Here is a 19686-nt window from a genome sequence, read left to right on the forward strand (position 1 = left end):
TGAAGAGTCCTGTGTGACACTCATTAAGTCCATGCCTCAGAGACTGCAAGCTGGAATAAAAGCCACAGGTGGTGCAACAGAATACTAGTGATGTGTTGGAGTGTTTTTTTGTGTGTTTTTCATGATTCCATAATATTTTCCTCAGAATTTAGTGATTCCATAATTTATCCCCTATGCTTGGTTAAAAATGTAACTGATATTACTGACTACCATATTTTTTGTTCTTGATTTCTTTTAGTGTTTCTTAAATCCAGAAAGTTGCCATTTTGAAATGACTTTAGTTTTGTGCCATGTCTGTGATCTGCTTTTTTTCTATAAAATTAAACAACTGAATGAACATCCTCCAAGGCCGGTGAGTCCATAATTTTTGCCAGGGGTTGTATGATGTCAATTACAGCCCTATCTCATCTTTTTAAGTGGGAGAACTTGCACAATTGGTGGCTGACCAAATACTTTTTTTTTCCCACTGTATCTACTATTCTCCTGTATTACTGTATACACTGCACCCACATGTCTACAATTTCCCTGTATTACAGTATACACTGCACCCACATATCTACAATTCTCCTATAATACAGTGTACACTGCACCCACATATCAACAATTCCCCTGTATTGCACCCTCATATCTACTATTCCCCTGTATTACAGTCTACACTGCACCCTCATACCTACTATTTTCCTGCACTTCACTATACTCTGCACCCATATATCTACAATTCTCCTATATTACAGTATACACTGCACCCACATATCTACAATTCTGCAGTTTTCTTTGCTATAACATACCGTAAAATTGCATCCACATTTATCTACAGTTCTCTTTCCCTATAACATACAATGCACCTCTGTATCTACTCTGGATTCTAAATTGCAGTTACTGTACCTATAAAACTACAAGTCATTCATATCTTTTCTATCTGTACATTTCTACGGCTCTGAGATACAATGCACCTATTGTGTGCATCCACAGATTTCTAATATTACATTATACACTGCAGCCATATATTTTATTGTTTTCTCATATTACTGAACACACAGCACATACACATCCAACAAGTCTCTTTGGTTATTTAATTATTTAAATAGATATTCGGTTATTTAATTAGATATTAAGGCATGTACTTTACCATTACATATTTTCAGTTCTGAGATATTATAGTATAAAATTGCATCCACGCATATCTACCGTTCTCTGAAATTGCAAAATAAACAGCTCCCCTGTGTTCTCATGTATAGATTATACCTTTACATAGCTACAGTTCTCTTGGATTACAGAAAACAATGCACATATATGTGCACAAGTGTCTGATGTTACGATATGTTATATGTACTATTCCCATATATTATTTACAGGCAGTATCTTCATCCACATACATCTACAGTATCACAGCATACTGTACATTGCACCCGGATATATATTTTTATTTATTACAGTAAAGTGATCATCAGCCACACAAATCTGCATTCTCACATATTATAGACTGTTCCCGTGCATATGAACTGGCACTGGTCGCAGCACATTGATTGCACAATGTGGCCATTATCATTTTGAAATCTCATTTCCCAGCAGCAGAAATTGCTTCCAATAAAGAGTAGGAGGAAAAGTTTCATTATGAAAATGTGGGAAAATCCCAGCTTTACAATGAATATAAAGTCAACGAGGAAGCTGAGGGAACTGTCACTTTGACAAGACTGTACGATGAGAAGGAGCTGGGCTGAAGGCTGCATGTTTCACCTGGGACCACACGCTTCACCTGGCTTAACTAGCTGTACGCCCAAACATCACCAACTGGATCTGGTAAGGAGACTATGGGGTCTGCGTGGTTGAGATCTAGACCTGGACTTAAAAAATATTACAATTTGAGAGTCCTCAGTGTTTAATACCTTTCAATGGCTAACAGAAAAAATGGTAACAAATGGCCTTAGTAGTCTCGAAAGCTTATCTTTGTTATCATCTTTTAAGTTAGCCATTAAATGGTATCAACCCCGAGGACTCTCAAATTTTATTATTTTTCTATCTACTGGCTAACACGGTACAAAGATATATTAGAGCTGGGCATAGTAGACTATGTAAGGTGAGAAGTATGACAGATCATTGCACTGCGTGTGTTAACTACACATGGACTAGACAGCGCTAGCCGGAGACCTGTTCCATCCTCTGATTGGCTTTTTTCTGCAGCATGTAAATGGATTTCTGCAAACCCCATTCATATGTTTATAACGTTAAAAAATATTTCTGCAACAAATCTTCAACCTGTGAATATAACAAATAGCACTGCTGTCTGCGCGTGCAAAGGACTATGGTACAACGACTTGTCGAACACTTACCTGGGCACCACTAGTGCCATGTTGTGATGACAGTATCTGTGCACTACCGGCTGCATGTGACAAAGGCTATGTCATGACAGGAGCTGCTGACTCATGTCAGGACTGAAGCCCAAGCCCCAGCATACAGCACAGGGCTACTTACCATTTAACATGGTCTGGAAGGTCAGTGTATGAGCTGGTGAGGTGTAGTCATGTTGAGTTGTCTGGGAGAAGTGGCTTCATCCTAGCGGAGTCCATGTTAGAGTCTGTGACTCCGGTCTCTGACACTGTGTTCAGCTGTAGCTGTGTGAACACGCCATGGACGAATAGCATTATTACAAAGTATCCATGTCCCTCCTATGGGCTTTCCTAGTCCTTCTGAACTTCCGTGTTTCCACTTTCAGTTTCAAGCACTGGAATGAAAGGTGTATCACTAGAAGGCGTGGGTATGATTACCCTGCATTCTGGAAACAGTCAGGCATTTAACCCTCCTCTTACACTGAGAATTTGCACTCTGAGGTTGTAGTCCTAAGTGCAATGTCCTCTTCTAGGCGACTCTTCTCATAGGTTATCATTGTAAATTCCCATTGTACCTACTCGTAAGGAATTCCTTTGGGTTCACAGGTGAGGAATCCGAGGATCTATCACCTGCCATTATTTCCCTATTGAGTACGCACCTGGATAAATGCTGACCTAGTCGCTTACGTGCAATTTCCACTCTTCCCAATCCCGACTATCCATTATTTTTCCTTCTAAAGTTAATTCAGAACCAGGTTGAATGAAAGGTACAAGTAGCAGTTTTCTATTTATTCGACAACCTTAACTTAAGTGTGACACTGTGTGACTAGTAAAAAATGGCCATGCACATGCTTTTTCTGTGCAGGGTCGTCCTCCCCCTCCTTTGCAGGCACACATTTTCAGGACAGTGAGAAGCCAGTTCTCCAGCCCTGTGCTGGGATGAGCAGGAGGGGGAGAAGGGTGGCTGAAGTGGAATGGAGGAGGGTAGGACAAATGGTAGTATGTAATGAATGAAGAGTGGGTCTGGAACAGAGATGCAAAAGATCCCGAAAAGGAGGTCACTAAAAATGCACCCCTCTCCAATGGAAAAAAAAAAGCATATAATGTAGTTGTACCTGCTGTCCTGCAAAAACATCTCTTGCATTAGTTTATTTTTCACACAAAAATTGTGTCAGTTGCAAACCAAAGGCAGAGGAGAGATGTCAGTCACTCCTCACATGCAGTCATGTCAGAGGAAAAAGGGAGTTTTGGTACCGTAATAGCAAGTTGAAGAAAGAATGCTCTCGGTGGGAAAAGCAAGAAAATCTTGTGGTTATGATAGCTTTTAATGGGTAACATAATTTATTTTTTGAGCCATTAAAAGGTATTATAACTACAAGATTAACTTTTTTTTCCCCACTGAGAGTATGTCATGTCAGAGATAATGAACGCCGGTTGTGCTCATATATATGTCGTGGCTTCTGTTTAGTCGGGAACCAAGTCTGTAATACGACAGACACAAAAGGCAATTGACAGACTGCATTGACCTACAATGGGCTTCTGTCCTTGTGACTGTCCTTTTCACTTTTCACAGGAAGAATAAGGGCTTGCTCACATTATTATTATTATTATTATTTATTTTAGCACCATTTATTCCATGGAGCTTTAAATGTGGAATGGGTATACAAAATAAAAAACAAGTACTGTAATCTTAAACAATACAAGTCACGGCTGGTACAGGAGGAGGGAGAGAGGGTCCTGCCCTCAAGGGCTCACAGTCAACAAGGGATGAGTGAGGATACAATAAGTGAGGGTAGAGCTGTTCCTACAGTGGGTTTGTTTTAACTGCAGGCTGTAGGCTTGTCAGAAGAGGTAGGTCTTCAGGTTCAGGTTCGTATCGGACGGGTGCTATCTGATGTATCTGATAGCACTCAGGTCAGTGTTATAGTATGGGGATGCGTCATGAAAAAAGAATAGCAGCGTGCTGTGAGTGGCCCCAGAATTCGGAGCATGCTCACACATACAAGTGTAGTCTGAGTGGAGCCCGACATCTGTGGACTCAGACAATGGAGAAAATGGTGAAATTAAGTTCACTGTCTTCTCCACAACTGTGATCCAATTATCTCATGCAAGAGAATCAGATCACACTAAATTGACACTCAGATCAAACTCGGATCAGATCTTGAGCCGAGTGTCATTAGCATAATTGAGCCAATTTTGTCACATGTGAGAATCATCACTCGTGTAACTGAGGCTTAAAAAAAACGAGTTCTGCGCAATTCTTGTTGACATGTGAGACAATTGGTGAAGGAGAGCTGAATGTGAACATGAAAAAAGAATTAGTGACCTTAATGATTTCAGTGAGTAAAACACATCTAACCAGACTAGATGCCTTTAGGAAGTTCTGGTTCTAGTTAGGGAGATTAGCTGCATGTGGCGTCTTGCTGGCAAAGCTACCTGGGCACAGAGTGTGCCAATTAAGTCTCTCCCAGAACAAAATCAAAACTATCTGTCTAGTGTCACCTAGAAGAGATAACAACCTTATAAATCAATGTACAGGGTTGGATATCGGACATAGGGTGGCTGCTTTTTGTAAGTGGCACTTGTGAGATAGTTTTCCTTTGTTCTATGTGAGACAAGATACCAATCACTAAGGCTACGTTCACATTAGCGTTGTGCGACGCAGCGTCGGGCGCCGCTGCGGCGACGCATGCGTCATGCGCCCCTATATTTAACATGGGGGCGCATGGACATGCGTTGCACTTGCGTTTTGTGATGCATGCGTCACTGCGGCGCACGCATCAGGGCGCAGAGGACGCAGCAAGTTGCATTTTTTGTGCGTCCAAAATCAAGCAAAAAAAGGACGCATGTGTCACAAAACAATGCGTTTTGCATGCGTTGTGCGTTGTGTCGCCGATGCGTCGCCGACGCAACACACAACAACGCAAATGTGAACGTAGCCTAAGAGAGAAAAAACACAGTCAGCAGTAAATGAAATAGTGTGAAATAAAGTCAGTAATTAGAAATGTTTATTTCTAACCCCCTTATATGCTTTAGATAGCTGTCAGCAGAACAATGGTTAATCTGGGCATTCGACCAGTGGGTATCTCTCCCAACTCTCCCATGTAGAGCAAAGCTTGGTTGGCCGAGAGCTCCCAGGACCTCTATGAAAGCACCATTGCCAAACTCCTCTGGCTGTGGCTTATCTCCAAAGAAGAAAAGGATCGGCAGTCTGAAATCAGACATGGCAGAACCATAACTCCTCCGACAATCTGGGGCACCCATGTAATTAGACAGTCGGCCAAAGCAATGTAGTTTATAGTATATAGAGGCCTTTACATTCAAAGGACCGAATTCTAATGCCCACAAATACTGAGGTAAAATACTACTGACGAAATACTCAACATGTGCATGTGGCCTTAAATGGAGAGGGGTTTTTTTGCACAAAAACCAAGCGTTTAGGGTATGTGGGAAATCACATTCCATAAAAGTTTTCAGGTTATGCCCATGAGAAATTTTTACTAGAGGATCTGTGGCAGAAATCAGATGCTGACGTGTAACATTATGCTGAATATGTTCCATGGATCCACCCTCGGATTAGCCCCATCATTAATGTAGATTAATTTGTGTCTTCTGCTTAAATAATCTATGAGAATCATGAACATCAGCCTAATTCTTGGAAATGTGAGTGGTGTGGATTGTGACAATGCTAATTTTACCATGGCTTTACAGTGTGAGGGAAAATAAACAGATTCTGAAGGTCAGACTAGAACTGGTAGAACAGGTGCAGAACCTAAATCTATATTTTTATATAATACTTTATGGCATCACAGACATGAACATTTTTATATGTTGTGGTCAAATTGTAGCGTATGCCAATGATACCTGTAATATACGTAGCACTCACATGTGATAACATGAATCCATTTGAAACTTTAGGAAACATTTTCAACCTGCAGTTCAGAAATGACCAATTTACTCCCCATTAGCAGCAGGCAGTGTCCATACCATAGCATGCATTCTTCTATGCTAGTAGTGACGGAACTGCCACGCATCAATCAACATCAGTTTTTTTGCCGTACAAGAAAAACGGAAGAAGTTTCATCATTGATTGTTTTTTTCCATGATGATAAAAAAAATTATCCATGTTCTCCTATCAGTCAGGGAAAAACGGACCACACACGGATATGGTATCTTATTGCTGTACATTTTTTTTTCACGAACCCACAGACTTGCATTGCAGAGTTTGGTCTGACGCTCAGATTAATATCGAACATCTCTCCACAATTTTGTACAGACCACTCGGTCTGCAAAATATCCCGGACATGTGAATAACCCCATAGACTGTTATGGGTACGAGTGCTGTTCGTAAAAAAAGTAGATAGCACTTGTATGTGAGCAACTGACATGTGAATGAGCCCTAAGACTGAGACCGAGGAGGAGGGTATCCATGTGACGAGACCGAGGAGGAGGGTATCCATGTGACGAGACCGAGGAGGAGGGTATCCATGTGACGTGACCGAGGAGGAGGGTATCCATGTGACGAGACCGAGGAGGAGGGTATCCATGTGACGTGACCGAGGAGGAGGGTATCCATGTGACGAGACCGAGGAGGAGGGTATCCATGTGATGAGACCGAGGAGGAGGGTATCCATGTGACGAGACCGAGGAGGAGGGTATCCATGTGACGTGACCGAGGAGGAGGGTATCCATGTGACGAGACCGAGGAGGAGGGTATCCATGTGACGAACCGAGGAGGAGGGTGTCCATGTGACGAGACCTCAGTTGACAGTTCAAACTCACAGTTTAATGTCTATTGAAGAACCCCATGACTGTCTAACCATATTCCCAAACAACTGCCTGTGTAATATATTACTTACAGTATATAAATATATAATCCATACAGTATATAAATGTATAATCCAAATAGTATATAAAATACAGTATGTAAATATATAATCCATACATTGTATGAATATACCGTATATTACATACAGTATGTAAATATATAATACATACAGTATGGAAATCTATAATTCAAATAGTATATAATTACAGTATGTAAATATAAAATCCAATAAATCCATACATTGTATAAATATATGGTATACTACATACAGTATGTAAATATATAATACATATAGTATGTAAATATATAAGACAAATAATATATAAAAATAGTATGCAAATATATAATACATATAGTATGTAAATATATAATACAAATAGTATATAATTACAGTATGTAAATATATACCGTAATCCATACAGTATATAAATATATAATACATGCAGTATATAAATATATAATCCAAATACAATATAAATACAGTATGCAAATATATAATACATATACCGTATATTTATACAATGTATGTATTATATATTTGCACACTGTATTTATATAGTATTTGGATTATATATTTATATACTGCATGTATTATATATTTATATACTGTATGGATTATATATTTACATACTGTAATTATATACTATTTGTATTATATATTTACATGCTATATGTATTATATATTTACATACTGTATGTAATATACCTTATATTTATACAATGTATTACATACAGTATTAAAATAATACATACAGTATGTAAATATATAATGCAAATAGTATATAATTACAGTATGTAAATATATAATCCATACAGTATATAAATATGTATTACATACAGTATACAAATATATAATACATGCAGGATATACATATATAATACATGTACTGTAGTATATAAATATATAATACGTGCAGCAGATATATATATATATTACCAATAGAATGTAAATATATAATACATACAGTATATAAATATATAATACAGTATACACAATACTGTGCAATAAATAAATAAAATCACATATGACATTTAGATTATGACAAAAGAAACATAAAATTAAAACTGTGGTGTAATTTTTGGGGTGAACATTTTTATTCTTATATTTTTTCTCGCTGCTCCACTTCATCGTCCTGTTCTGTTTTTTAATCCACCATGTGGTACAAGAGCTTTTATATTTAGTGATCATTTTTATGGTCTTTTCCAAGGTGGTATTTCTCACAGGGTAATTCTGTAGAGGAGCCTAAAGACACAATATAGAGATTCCTGTGAGCCACATCCTCTTGAAAAAGATTCAAAAATTATAACTAAATAAAAATGCCCCTATCTCTGGAAAAAAAAATGTTGCAGCTAGGGTAACAGTAGGAATAAAATAAGAACTGGCCAACTTTGAGCTGGTGACAGGTTCTATTTAATGAATCGTGGCCATTGTTCTGCAAAAATTAGTTATCCAACAGCTATGTCTTTCTGCCCATTTATTAGTAACTAGATGGAGGCCCGATGCTATCGCATCAGGAGGGCAGTAATGTCACGATGGGGCAGGCATGTGGCGCTGTTGTTGCCTAATGGCATCCTGTGATAATCTAATGACTTTTGCATCAGGGGACTCATGTGCTTGACACCTACGCTTATATGCATTGTTTTTGTCCCAGCGATGCTGTTGCTCTTCAAGAGTCTCATTTGCCCTTTGTTGTCTTCGATGTTGTGCCTTTGCTGCTTTGCTTTCATTGTCATTGGTGTACTTTTTAGGAGGAGCCATGTTGGAGCTCATATTTGCTTTTTAAAGGGGTTTTCCCACAAACAAAAGTTCATTTTTAAAATTGTTTGTGTCTGACCGTGTACCGAACATGCCACAAAGACAATACTGACATTACAGCAGGGGATCGCAGAGGATACATTTTGTGTGGTAGAATATTTTTTTAAAAACAGTCAGTGAAATATTTTACCTCACAAAATGAATCCTCTGTGATCCCCTGCTGTAATGTCAGTATTATCTTTTTTTTCCTCCCCTGCCCAGGAGACGTGGTATGCTCCGTACACGGTCAGACACAGTCAATTTTTAAAATGAATTTTTGTTTGTGGGAAAACCCCTTTAATGTGACCGGCTTCCTCTGCCTGTAGACACGTCGCGCTTCTCCTCCTGGATCAGCTGAATGATTCACTGCATCAGCGCGTAATTTGCACAGGCACAGTAAATCAGACCGCCACCATCTTTGTGCAGACAGATAGCGGCGGTCACATTACTGCTCATGCGATCCTCCTGTACAAAGATGGCGGCTGTTAGGCTTCTTTCACACTTCAGTTGTTTGGCGTCAGTCACTTCCGACAAAGTGACGGATCGACGGATCCGTCACAGTTGTTGAAAAAACGGATGTAACGGATCCGTTTTTTTGACGGATCCGCTACTCGGGGGTTGAATATACTTTTTGGAGCATGCGCAATTGAAAAAAATTGAAAAAACGGATTGGGGCGACGGATCCGTCGAAATAACGGTTGCGACGGATCCATCGCCCATAGGTGGCCATCCTATGGAATGACGGACGCGACGGATCCGTCGCGATCCGTCATTTCTACGGAGACAAAAAACGTTGCAATGACCGTCAATGTCTAGATGACGTCCGCTAAATTTTGACGGATCCGTCGCATGACGGATGGAACGGACGACCATCCGTCACAATCCGTCGCTAATGCAAGTCTATGGGGAAAAAAACGGATCCGTCGAAAAAAAAAACGGATCCGTTTTTTGAGGAAAATGGCGGATTTAGACTGACGCCAAACAACTGAAGTGTGAAAGAGGCCTTAGTGAATCATTTGACTGATCCCGGTGGCGGCGTGTTTGCGATGGTGTTCTGCTGGTGGTACCTCGCAAGAGAATGTGAGTGTGAGTGTGTGTGAGCTTGTGTGTGTGTGTGTCAGTGTGAGTGTGTGAGAGTGTGTGAGAGAGTGTGTGTATGTGTGTGAGTGTGTGTGAGTGTGTGTGTGTGTGGTGCGACTGTGTTCCGCTAGTGGTACCATGCAATAGGTTGGTACCAGTAGCAGTTTCCATATTGATACAACCATCACTTGGGTGTCCCAATATGGTGGTCGGTGAACTTCCTCTGCTTGGAATTCTAGGATACGGTGACATCTGAACAGAACAGGAAATGAAAAAATAACAAGGCAATTATATAAATAGATTGTACTTTGTGTAATTAATACCTATAAATTGCACATTAAAACATTAGATACATGCAGATTTCTTTTATTATTATGGTCAATGGCAGATGTTGGCCAATGTATTTACATATGCAGTTTGTACCTAGACATAGCTGTTCTAGAGTAGAACTAACCCAAAGGAGAACATATAAATAGTAAGTTAAGGATTTTCAGGCATTTATTATCTCACCTCAACCATTTCACACCATTCTTGATCAGGGGGTGTGCTGTGGTCAGATGCTCCCAATTTATTATGAGGAGCAAGTCTCTTAATTCATTTGGGAACGACTGATAAGTGGCGTACACCTTTGTATGCGCCTCACACTAATTGTACTCCAGTCAATGACTGGAGTAAGATTTCTGCCATATTGAATGATGACACTTGTCATAAATTTGTCAAGCTGTGGCATCATGCCCCCACCACACTCCCATCCCACTTCAGCTCCACTCATTTTGGCAAAACTGATTGAAACTGAGTTGACAAAAGGTTTGTGACTCTTCAGAGCAATTTACACCAGAATTCTTTCATGAATTGCTTTGATTAATCAAGGCCAAAGTCCCTCCCAGATAAACTTGCTGCACAGGGACTTGACAGTGGTCCAATTAAGTGACACGATCAAATAAATGTGACCTCATACATATCCATTCCGGATTTGCTTTGCAGAATGAGTATTTCATTGGCTGATTTTCCTATTGAATCCAGATTAAAATCACAGAAAATGAAACACTGACAGCATACAAATCTAAAATAAAATAAAAAATGGAATACCAATCTATATGAAAGGAACATATCTTTCAAAGACACATAAAGCAGTACAGAGCGATTACGTAATAACTGTGGTTATATCTGTGCTATTATAATACATTTTGAAAGGCAATGTATCATCAGAAAATGGCCGACTGGTTGAATCACTTTTTTATGCTAATATATTCCTGTAATATATTACTATCTAATAAAAAAATTTCAAGCAGGATAAAACCAGATAGCTGATTGTCAAAGCTCCCCTCCTCCCCCTCCCTTGACCATGCCTAGGAAGCGCTACTGCAGAACGGAATGAGTCAGAGCCAGTGTACTGCTTATAATTTTGAAAATTAATTATCAGCGTTGGTATATCCCGTATCTATAAAGACAAGTGCACACATAGTACATTCGAACATCGTTTTCGGAATTAGACTTTCTACAATTTTATCATAAGAACAAGCAAAATGAATCAGAATGAAGTGCTTCATAGTGTGTGGACACAGACCAGAAGCACACTATTAGGCCGGAGTCACACTCAGCGAAGGGAAATACGGTCTGTTTTTTACAGGCGTAATACGCAGAAATGATCCCAAAACAGTGATCCGTATGTCATCTGTAGGCAGGGTGTGGCTGCGTATTTTACGCATGTAAACCTCCGTATGTAATCCGTATGGCATCCGTACTGTTTTTTTCTCGCAACCTTGCAAAATGGACATATAATGGATCCATGGGCTCAAATATTCATGAAAACATATATACAGTCTATATACAGTGTATATATATATATATATAAATATATATATATATATATATATAATTGTCTAAGGGTCACTTCCGTCTGTCTGTCTGTCAAAGAAATCCCAAGTCGCTGATTGGTTGCGGTCAAACGGCCATGAACAATCAGCTAAGGGCACATTGTGGCTGCAAAATGGCCGCTCCCTACTCCCCTGCCGTCAGAGCCCGCTCCATACTCCCCTCCAGTCAGCGCTCACACAGGGTTAATGGCAGCGTTAATGGACCGCGTTATGCTGCGGCGTAACGCACTCCGTTAACACTGCTGTTAACCCTGTGTGACCAACTTTTTACTATTGATGTTGCCTATGCAGCATCAATAGTAAAAAGATCTAATGTTAACAATAATAATAAAAAAAAAAATCATTATATACTCACCTTCTGTCGGCCCCCGGATCCAGCCCAGGCCTTTCCCGCTCTTCGCGACGGTCCAGTCCATGCATTGCGGTCTCACGAGATGATGACTTACCAGTCTCGCGAGACCGATACGTCATCATCTCGCGAGACCGCATTGCACTCTTGGGACCAGAGCGTCGCAAGGAGCATCGGTAAATGCCTGGGCTGGATCCAGGGGCCGACGGAAAGTGAGTATATAACTATTTTTTATTTTAATTCTTTTTTTTAACATTGATATGGTGCCCACATTGCTATATACTACGTGGGCTGTGTTAGATACTGCGTGGGCTGTGTTATATACTACATCTCTATGCTATATACTATGTGGGCTCTGCTATATACTATGTGGCTGTGGTATATATTACTTGGCTGGGCGATATACTGCATTGCTGTGCTCTACACTACGTGGCCTGGGTTATATACTGCATGGGCAGTGTTATATACTACGTCTCTGTGCTATATACTATGTGGCTGTGCAATATATTACGTGGCTGTGCAATATACTATGTGGCTGTGCAATATATTACGTGGCTGGGCAATATACTACGTGTCTGTGCTATATACTACGTTGCTGGGCAATATACTACGTGGCTGGGCAATATACTACGTGGCTGGGCAATATACTACATGTCTGTTGTCATGGTTCCCAATGGCAAGGGAACGTCAGAGAACTTAAATAACAGACTAGCTCTTGGGTGATGGAATCTCGAGCTGACCGTGAGCTAAACCTACCACACAACTAACAGTGGCCGGGTGACGTACCTACGTTTTATCCCTAGATGCCCAGCGCCAGCCGGAGAACTAACTAACCCTAATAGAGGAAAAAACAGACCTGGCTTACCTCTAGGGAAATTCCCCCAAAAAGGAGACAGAAGCCCCCCACATATATTGACGGTGAGTTCATAGGAAAAGACATACGCAGTATGAAGGTAGGTTCAGCAAAGCGAGGTCCGCTTACTAGATAGTAAGAAGATACAATAGGGAACTTCACGGTCAGCTGAAAACCCTATTAAAATACCATCCAGAAATTACTTTAAGACTCATGTGTCAACTCATGACACCGGAGTGGTAATTTCGGCCCACAAGAGCTTCCAGCTACAGAAACATAACATAACTGTGAACTGGAACAAAAATGCAAACAAACTTAGGACTAAGAGTCCAACTTAGCTGATAGTAGTCTAGAAGCAGGAACATGCAACAGAAAGGCTCTGGTTACATTGATGGCCGGCACTAGAATAACTGAGCAGCAAGGCTAAATAGGATACTCCCATATCCTGATGGAAACAGGTGAACAGAGAAAGTGAAGCACACAAGTCCAGTACCACCAGTGACCACCGGGGGAGCCCAAAAACCAAATTCACAACAGTCTGTGCTATATACTACGTGTCTGTGCTCTGCTGTGCTCTATACTACATGGCATGGGTAATATATACCATATGGGCAGTGTTATATACTACGTCTCTGTGCTATATACTACGTGGCTGGGCAATATACTACGTGGCTGGGCAATATACTACGTGACTGGGCAATATAATACGTGGCAGGGCAATATACTACGTGTCTGCTATTTACTACGTGGGCTGTGCTATACAGTATACTACGTGGCTGGGCAATATACTACACGGCTATGCTATATACTACGTGGCTGTGTTATATACTACGTGGCTGTGTTATATGCTACGTGGGCTGTGCTATATACTACGTGGCTGTGCTTCGCTAATTGGTCGCGGCTGGCCGGCCGGCCAAATCCTTTGTATAAATTGCATTATTCTGACAACTTCATAAATAAACTGCATACATATTCTAGAATACCAGATGCGTTACAATCGGGCCACCATCTAGTATATATATATATATGTCAGTGAGACACACACATATATATATATATGTATATATTTATACAGCGCTAAATAGCATAAAAGCTGGTAATTCAATTGCCGGCTTTTGCTATCTCCTTATCAGACCCGACAGGATATGAGACATGGTTTACATACAGTAAACCATTTAATATCCCTTTTTTTTACATATTCCTCACTAACAATGTTAGTAGAGTGTTTGTGCAAAATTTGGGGGCTCTAGCTGTTAAAATAAAGGGTTAAATTGTGGAAAAAAACTGGCGTGGGCTCCAGCACAATTTTGTCCGCCAGAGTGGGAAAGCCAGTGACTTATCCATTATTAATCCAATAATATTAAAGGGTTAATATTACACACATACATTGAGAATAAAGTATTTTATTGAAATAAATACACACATGGGGTTGTAAAATCTTTATTGTACGCTTAATCCACCTGAAGACCCTCGTTCTGTAAAAGAAAAAAAAGAAAAAAGCAACAATATCCCATACCTTTCTGGCGCACAGTCACATCCCACTCTGTAAATCCATCTGAAGGGGTTAAATAATTTTACAACCAGGAGCCTGCTAATGCAGCTGTGCCCCTGGCTGTAAAAACTAGGGAATTAATTGAAAGCAGGGGAATGTGGCATAAACTCATATGAACTCTAGCGTGGAAATTTTTATGATCAAGTTTACAAAGAAGCTGAAATAAGAATTTTGTCCAAAATGTTACGCCTTCTCCTAATTAAATCAACAGGATGACTTTACTTACAGAGTATTGAGATTCATATTGTGGTTGTATGAAGTGTATTCTATATGAACATTAAATATGTAAAAAATAATGTTAAGTTTTTAACTGTTTTTCTGCTTGCACCTATATTTTTTTTACAGACCTTACATTTTTTTCTTTTTTGTGGAGTGGTGGGGAGGGGCATATTGGTACATTATATACTTTAAATGAATAAATACACCAGATACTGTAAATGTCATTGTGATACAGCCACATAAAAGGTACAATAGAAAGAAAAAATAAGATATAAAATTTGGACTCCTGAGTCAGAAAAAATATAAAATGTTACGTGTTCTAGAAAATAATAATGACTCAGTGTTTAAGAGTTTAAAGTCTTGTTAAGGCTACAGTTGCATGATGAGTATTTTGAGTTTTCGATGTTGCAGAGTTTCTGCACCTATTATGTAAATTATATTGCTAAGTTCTGTTCTTTTTATTGTGTTAGGGCTGTCCCACACGTCCAGATAATTCCGGTACCGGAATAAATCGGTACCGGAGTTATCCGTGTCCGTGTGCCTGGGAACTCACGGAGGCCATACGTGCGGCACACGTGTGCCGCCCGTATGGCGAGTGGGTACCACACGGAGCGTGTGGTACCCACTCTGCATGGTGCTGAAGCTGCGATTCATATCTTCCCTGCAGCAACGTTTGCTGTAGAGAAAATATGAAGAATAGTGTTTAAAATAAAGATCTATGTGTCCGCCGCCCCCCCACCCCCTGTGCGCCCCCCCGCTGGTCAGAAAATACTTACCCGCTCCCTCGCTGCTTCCTGGTCTGGCCGCGGCTTCTCCTGCATGCGGTCACGTGGGGCCGATCATTTACAGTCATGAATATGTGGCTCCACCTCCCATAGGGGCGGAGCCGACTATTCATGATTGTAAATGATCGGCCCCACGTGACCGCATACAGTAGGAGGCGCGGCCAGACCAGGAAGGAGCGAGGGAGCGGGTAAGTATTTTCTGACCAGCGGGGGGGCGCACAGGGGGTGGGGGGGGCGGCGGACACATGGATCTTTATTTTTAACACTATTCTTCATATTTTCTCTATAGCAAACGCTGCTACAGGGAAGATATGAATACCGGCTTCAGCACCATGTGGGGGGGACAGCGCTTACTGTAGCGCTGTCTCCTGCACGCACACGGACCCCAGACGGAGAATGTCCGTGTGAGGTCCGTGTTTTACGCGGACCCATTGACTCTATTGGGTCCGTGTAAAACGTGCGCTCCCACGAACACTGACATGTCTCCGTGTTTGGCACACGGAGACACGGTCCGCAAAAAATCAATGACATCTGCACAGATGCATTGATTTTTATGGGTCTACGTGTGTCAGTGTCTCCGGTACGTGAGGAAACTGTCACCTCACGTACCGGAATCACTGACGTGTGAAACCGGCCTTAGTATGCGTTTAAATGATGTTGCGGTTTTTACTTTTTTCAAATGTCATGTTTTAAATAAATCTGATTTGTTTTTTATACTTCCTAGTATTTGGATTTGACAAAACTTAACTGCAGTTGGGATTTTTTAGCTATGGATTTTCCACATATAATGCAATACTATGAGCAAAATCCATATAGAAAACACAGTGTACTCGCAAAAGAAATTATCATGTTGCAGATGTGAAACACGTACCGCAGGTCAGTTTACACTGAGTATAAGGCCGGTTTCACACGTCAGTGGCTCCGGTACGTGAGGTGACAGTTTCCTCACGTACCGGAGCCACTGACACACGTAGACCCATTAAAATCAATGCATCTGTGCAGATGTCATTGATTTTTTGCGGACCGTGTCTCCGTGTGCCAAACACGGAGACATGTCAGTGTTCGTGGGAGCGCACGTATTACACGGACCCATTAAAGTCAAAGGGTCCGTGTAAAACACGTACCTCACACGGACGCTCTCCGTGTGGCGTGCAAGAGACAGCGCTACAGTAAGCGCTGTCCCCCCCACAAGGTGCTGAAGCCGCAATTCATATCTTCTGTGCAGCAGCGTTTGCTGCATTGAAGATATGAATAATAGTGTTTAAAAGAAAGATCTATCTGTCTGCCGCCCTCCCACCCCCTGTGCGCCCCCCCGCTGTTCTGAAAATACTCACCCGCTTCCCTCGTTGGCTGTTGCTGCTTCCTGTCCTGGCCGCGCCTTCTGCTGTATGCGGTCACGTGGGGCCGCCGATTACAGTCATGAATACGCGGCTCCACCTCCCATAGGGGTGGAGCCGCTTATTCATGACTGTAAATGAGCGGCCCCACGTGACCGCATACAGTAGAAGGCGCGGCCAGGACAGGAAGCAGCAACAGCCAACGAGGGAAGCGGGTGAGTATTTTCAGAACAGCGGGGGGGCGCACAGGGGGTGGGAGGGCGGCAGACAGATAGATCTTTCTTTTAAACACTATTATTCATATCTTCTATGCAGCAAACGCTGCTGCACAGAAGATCTGAATCGCGGCTTCAGCACGATGCAGGGGACAGCGCTAAACTTTAGCGCTGTCTCCTGCATGCTCCGTGTGGTACCCACTGGGCACACGGGCGGCACACGTGTGCCGCACGTATGGCCTACGTGAGCTCACGGGCACACGGACACGGATAACTCCGGTACCGATTTTTTCCGGTACCGGAATTATCTGGACGTGTGGGACAGCCCTAAGAAAAAGCGCAGTGACATGAGATTTCTATAAATCCCATCCACTTTGCTTTAAGACGCTGCATTTTTTGCTCAACGAAAATAATGCAGAGCCAAAAACTTACCAAAAACTCATCGTAAGAACTTAACCTAAATCTTCCACTTTTTATCTACACAAGACACGGAATTAAGAGGAATTTTTTGCTTGTTCATTAAAACAAACTTTGCCCTCCAGCAGATTGCAGATTATTTGGCGCAGCTGCTAGAGGAAAATATAATTCCACAATAAAGACTACAACTAATCTGACTTAATCCATTTTATGACCTATAAACCCATTTAGGACTGTGACAATTTAGACATTGACACATAATAATTATTTTAGCCCAGCTCTCACCATTTTTTTTGCCTGTACTGTATTTTTATAAAATTATTTTGTTACCACTTAGGCTGCTTTTTTCCTTCTGCATTTTTTATGTACTGGATACATTTGCACCAAAATGCTAAATAGCAAGTCTGCTCTGCACTTTTAGGGTATTTATTTATTTGATAAATCTGCAGTGCAAAACTGCTGCGGTTTTTACTGCGGATTTATCGAGGTTTCTATTGCGGTTTCCACTGCGGGTTTACACCTGCAGTTTTCTATTGGAGCAGGTGTAAGCCCGCAGCGGAATCCGCACAAAGAATTGACATGCTGCGGAATATAAACCGCTGCGTTTCCGCGCGTTTTTTTCCGCAGCATGTGCACTGCGGATTTCGTTTCCCATAGGTTTACATTGTACTGTAAACTCATGGGAAACCGCTGCAGTTCCACAGCAAAATCCGCAGCGTGTGCGCATACCCTTACAATGCCTTTCTCCAATTTTTTTTTTTAGTTTTCAGTGCAGATTTGACACAGTATATATATTTTTTAATACATTTGTAATTATAAAGGCTGGGACTCTGCACTTAGTGCAATTGCGTTTTGTACATGAAATGTTTTTTTTTCAGGTTCCGTGCAAAAGCCAATAGAGAAAAAAACATACCAACAGTTCAACAGCTTCATCAAACGCACATGGGTATGGGTTGTCATGAAAATACATCCACTTTGATTGAACTGTTTATCAGAGAATATTGGTGCAGAAAAAAAAACTGCGACTGAAACTGAAAAAACTGAATTTTTACTAGGAGCAATAATTTTTAAGAAAATCTGTTGTTTAAAAGAGCTGATGTCCTGCACACACATAAAGTACTGTAGGTTAGGATTTTTTTTCAGCACCACCTGAGTAAGATTTTATATGCAGTAAAAACTCTCCAAAAGACCACCACCTCTTTGAGGGGATCGCTCCAGATTCGTATTTTCAGTTTCCTCATTTCCTAAGGACTATGTCCTCTGGAACTAATAGCTCTCAATTAGCCCATGTTTCTCTGTGATTCTGCCATTTGAGAGGATGCCCTGTACATAAAGTGTGTGTTAATATGGAGGACATACCACTCTGCTCATTTGTGGAGCACAAGTGCTTTTATCATATCATTTATTCAAGGATTTACTTATGTATAAGGAATGTGCGTGATATAAAGCTACTTACAGACATATCAAGTGTAATTGCTCATTCATTCTTCTGTATTTGCTTTTTTTATAGATACAATGGGGCTCTTGTAATTTTTGTCTCAGAAAATGAAGCGAAAATGAAAGAAAATCTACAAGCAAAATTCTAATCACAACAGATTGGATATTTTACATTTTAAAAACAAGTGTGACTATGCAATTACATATAAGGAATAAAGCAACATATATTGCCAGTGATTTGAATAAACTAATGCCATAAGATCTGTTGGACAAGCTCCTGGTTCAGTCGTTCCAAAATTATTGATTTTTAATGGGGTTGTTTACTCAAGATAACCCCTTCCCAGACAATGCTGTAAAAATGACTCAAGCATTTGCAGGATCCATCTGTATTCTAGCCTCATTTTACCTCATAGATGCCAGTGTCAACTTCCACCCTGTCACCTCTATCTAAGGTTTGCTTTAGGGACTAAGGCCACATGCACACATTGAGTATTTGGTCAGTATTTTACCTCAGTATTTGTAAGCCAAAATCAGGAGTGAAACAATCATAGGAAAAATATAATAGAAACACGTCACCACTTCTGTATTTATCACCCACTCCTGGATTTGGCTTAC

General features: G+C 40.8%; 1 protein-coding gene and 1 long non-coding RNA gene across 2 annotated transcripts in view; one reads left to right on the forward strand and one right to left on the reverse strand.

Annotated features, from left to right (window-relative positions):
* The window catches only part of LOC143782819 (uncharacterized), a 154381-nt gene extending 151567 nt beyond the window's left edge, over positions 1-2814 (reverse strand). Inside the window, exon 1 of the mRNA XM_077270701.1 lies at positions 2473-2814. Coding sequence (XP_077126816.1) covers positions 2473-2482 — 10 coding nt within the window. The 5' untranslated portion in view covers positions 2483-2814. The remainder of the gene's footprint in view (positions 1-2472) is intronic.
* LOC143782820 (uncharacterized) lies at positions 1494-19330 on the forward strand. Its single transcript, XR_013217054.1, has 2 exons — positions 1494-1800; positions 19145-19330. It is a non-coding gene; the product is annotated as an uncharacterized LOC143782820 (long non-coding RNA).
* The last annotated feature ends 356 nt before the right edge of the window (positions 19331-19686 follow it).

Source organism: Ranitomeya variabilis, chromosome 6, assembly GCF_051348905.1.
Source record: "Ranitomeya variabilis isolate aRanVar5 chromosome 6, aRanVar5.hap1, whole genome shotgun sequence".
In the NCBI taxonomy this organism is placed as follows: domain Eukaryota; kingdom Metazoa; phylum Chordata; class Amphibia; order Anura; family Dendrobatidae; genus Ranitomeya; species Ranitomeya variabilis.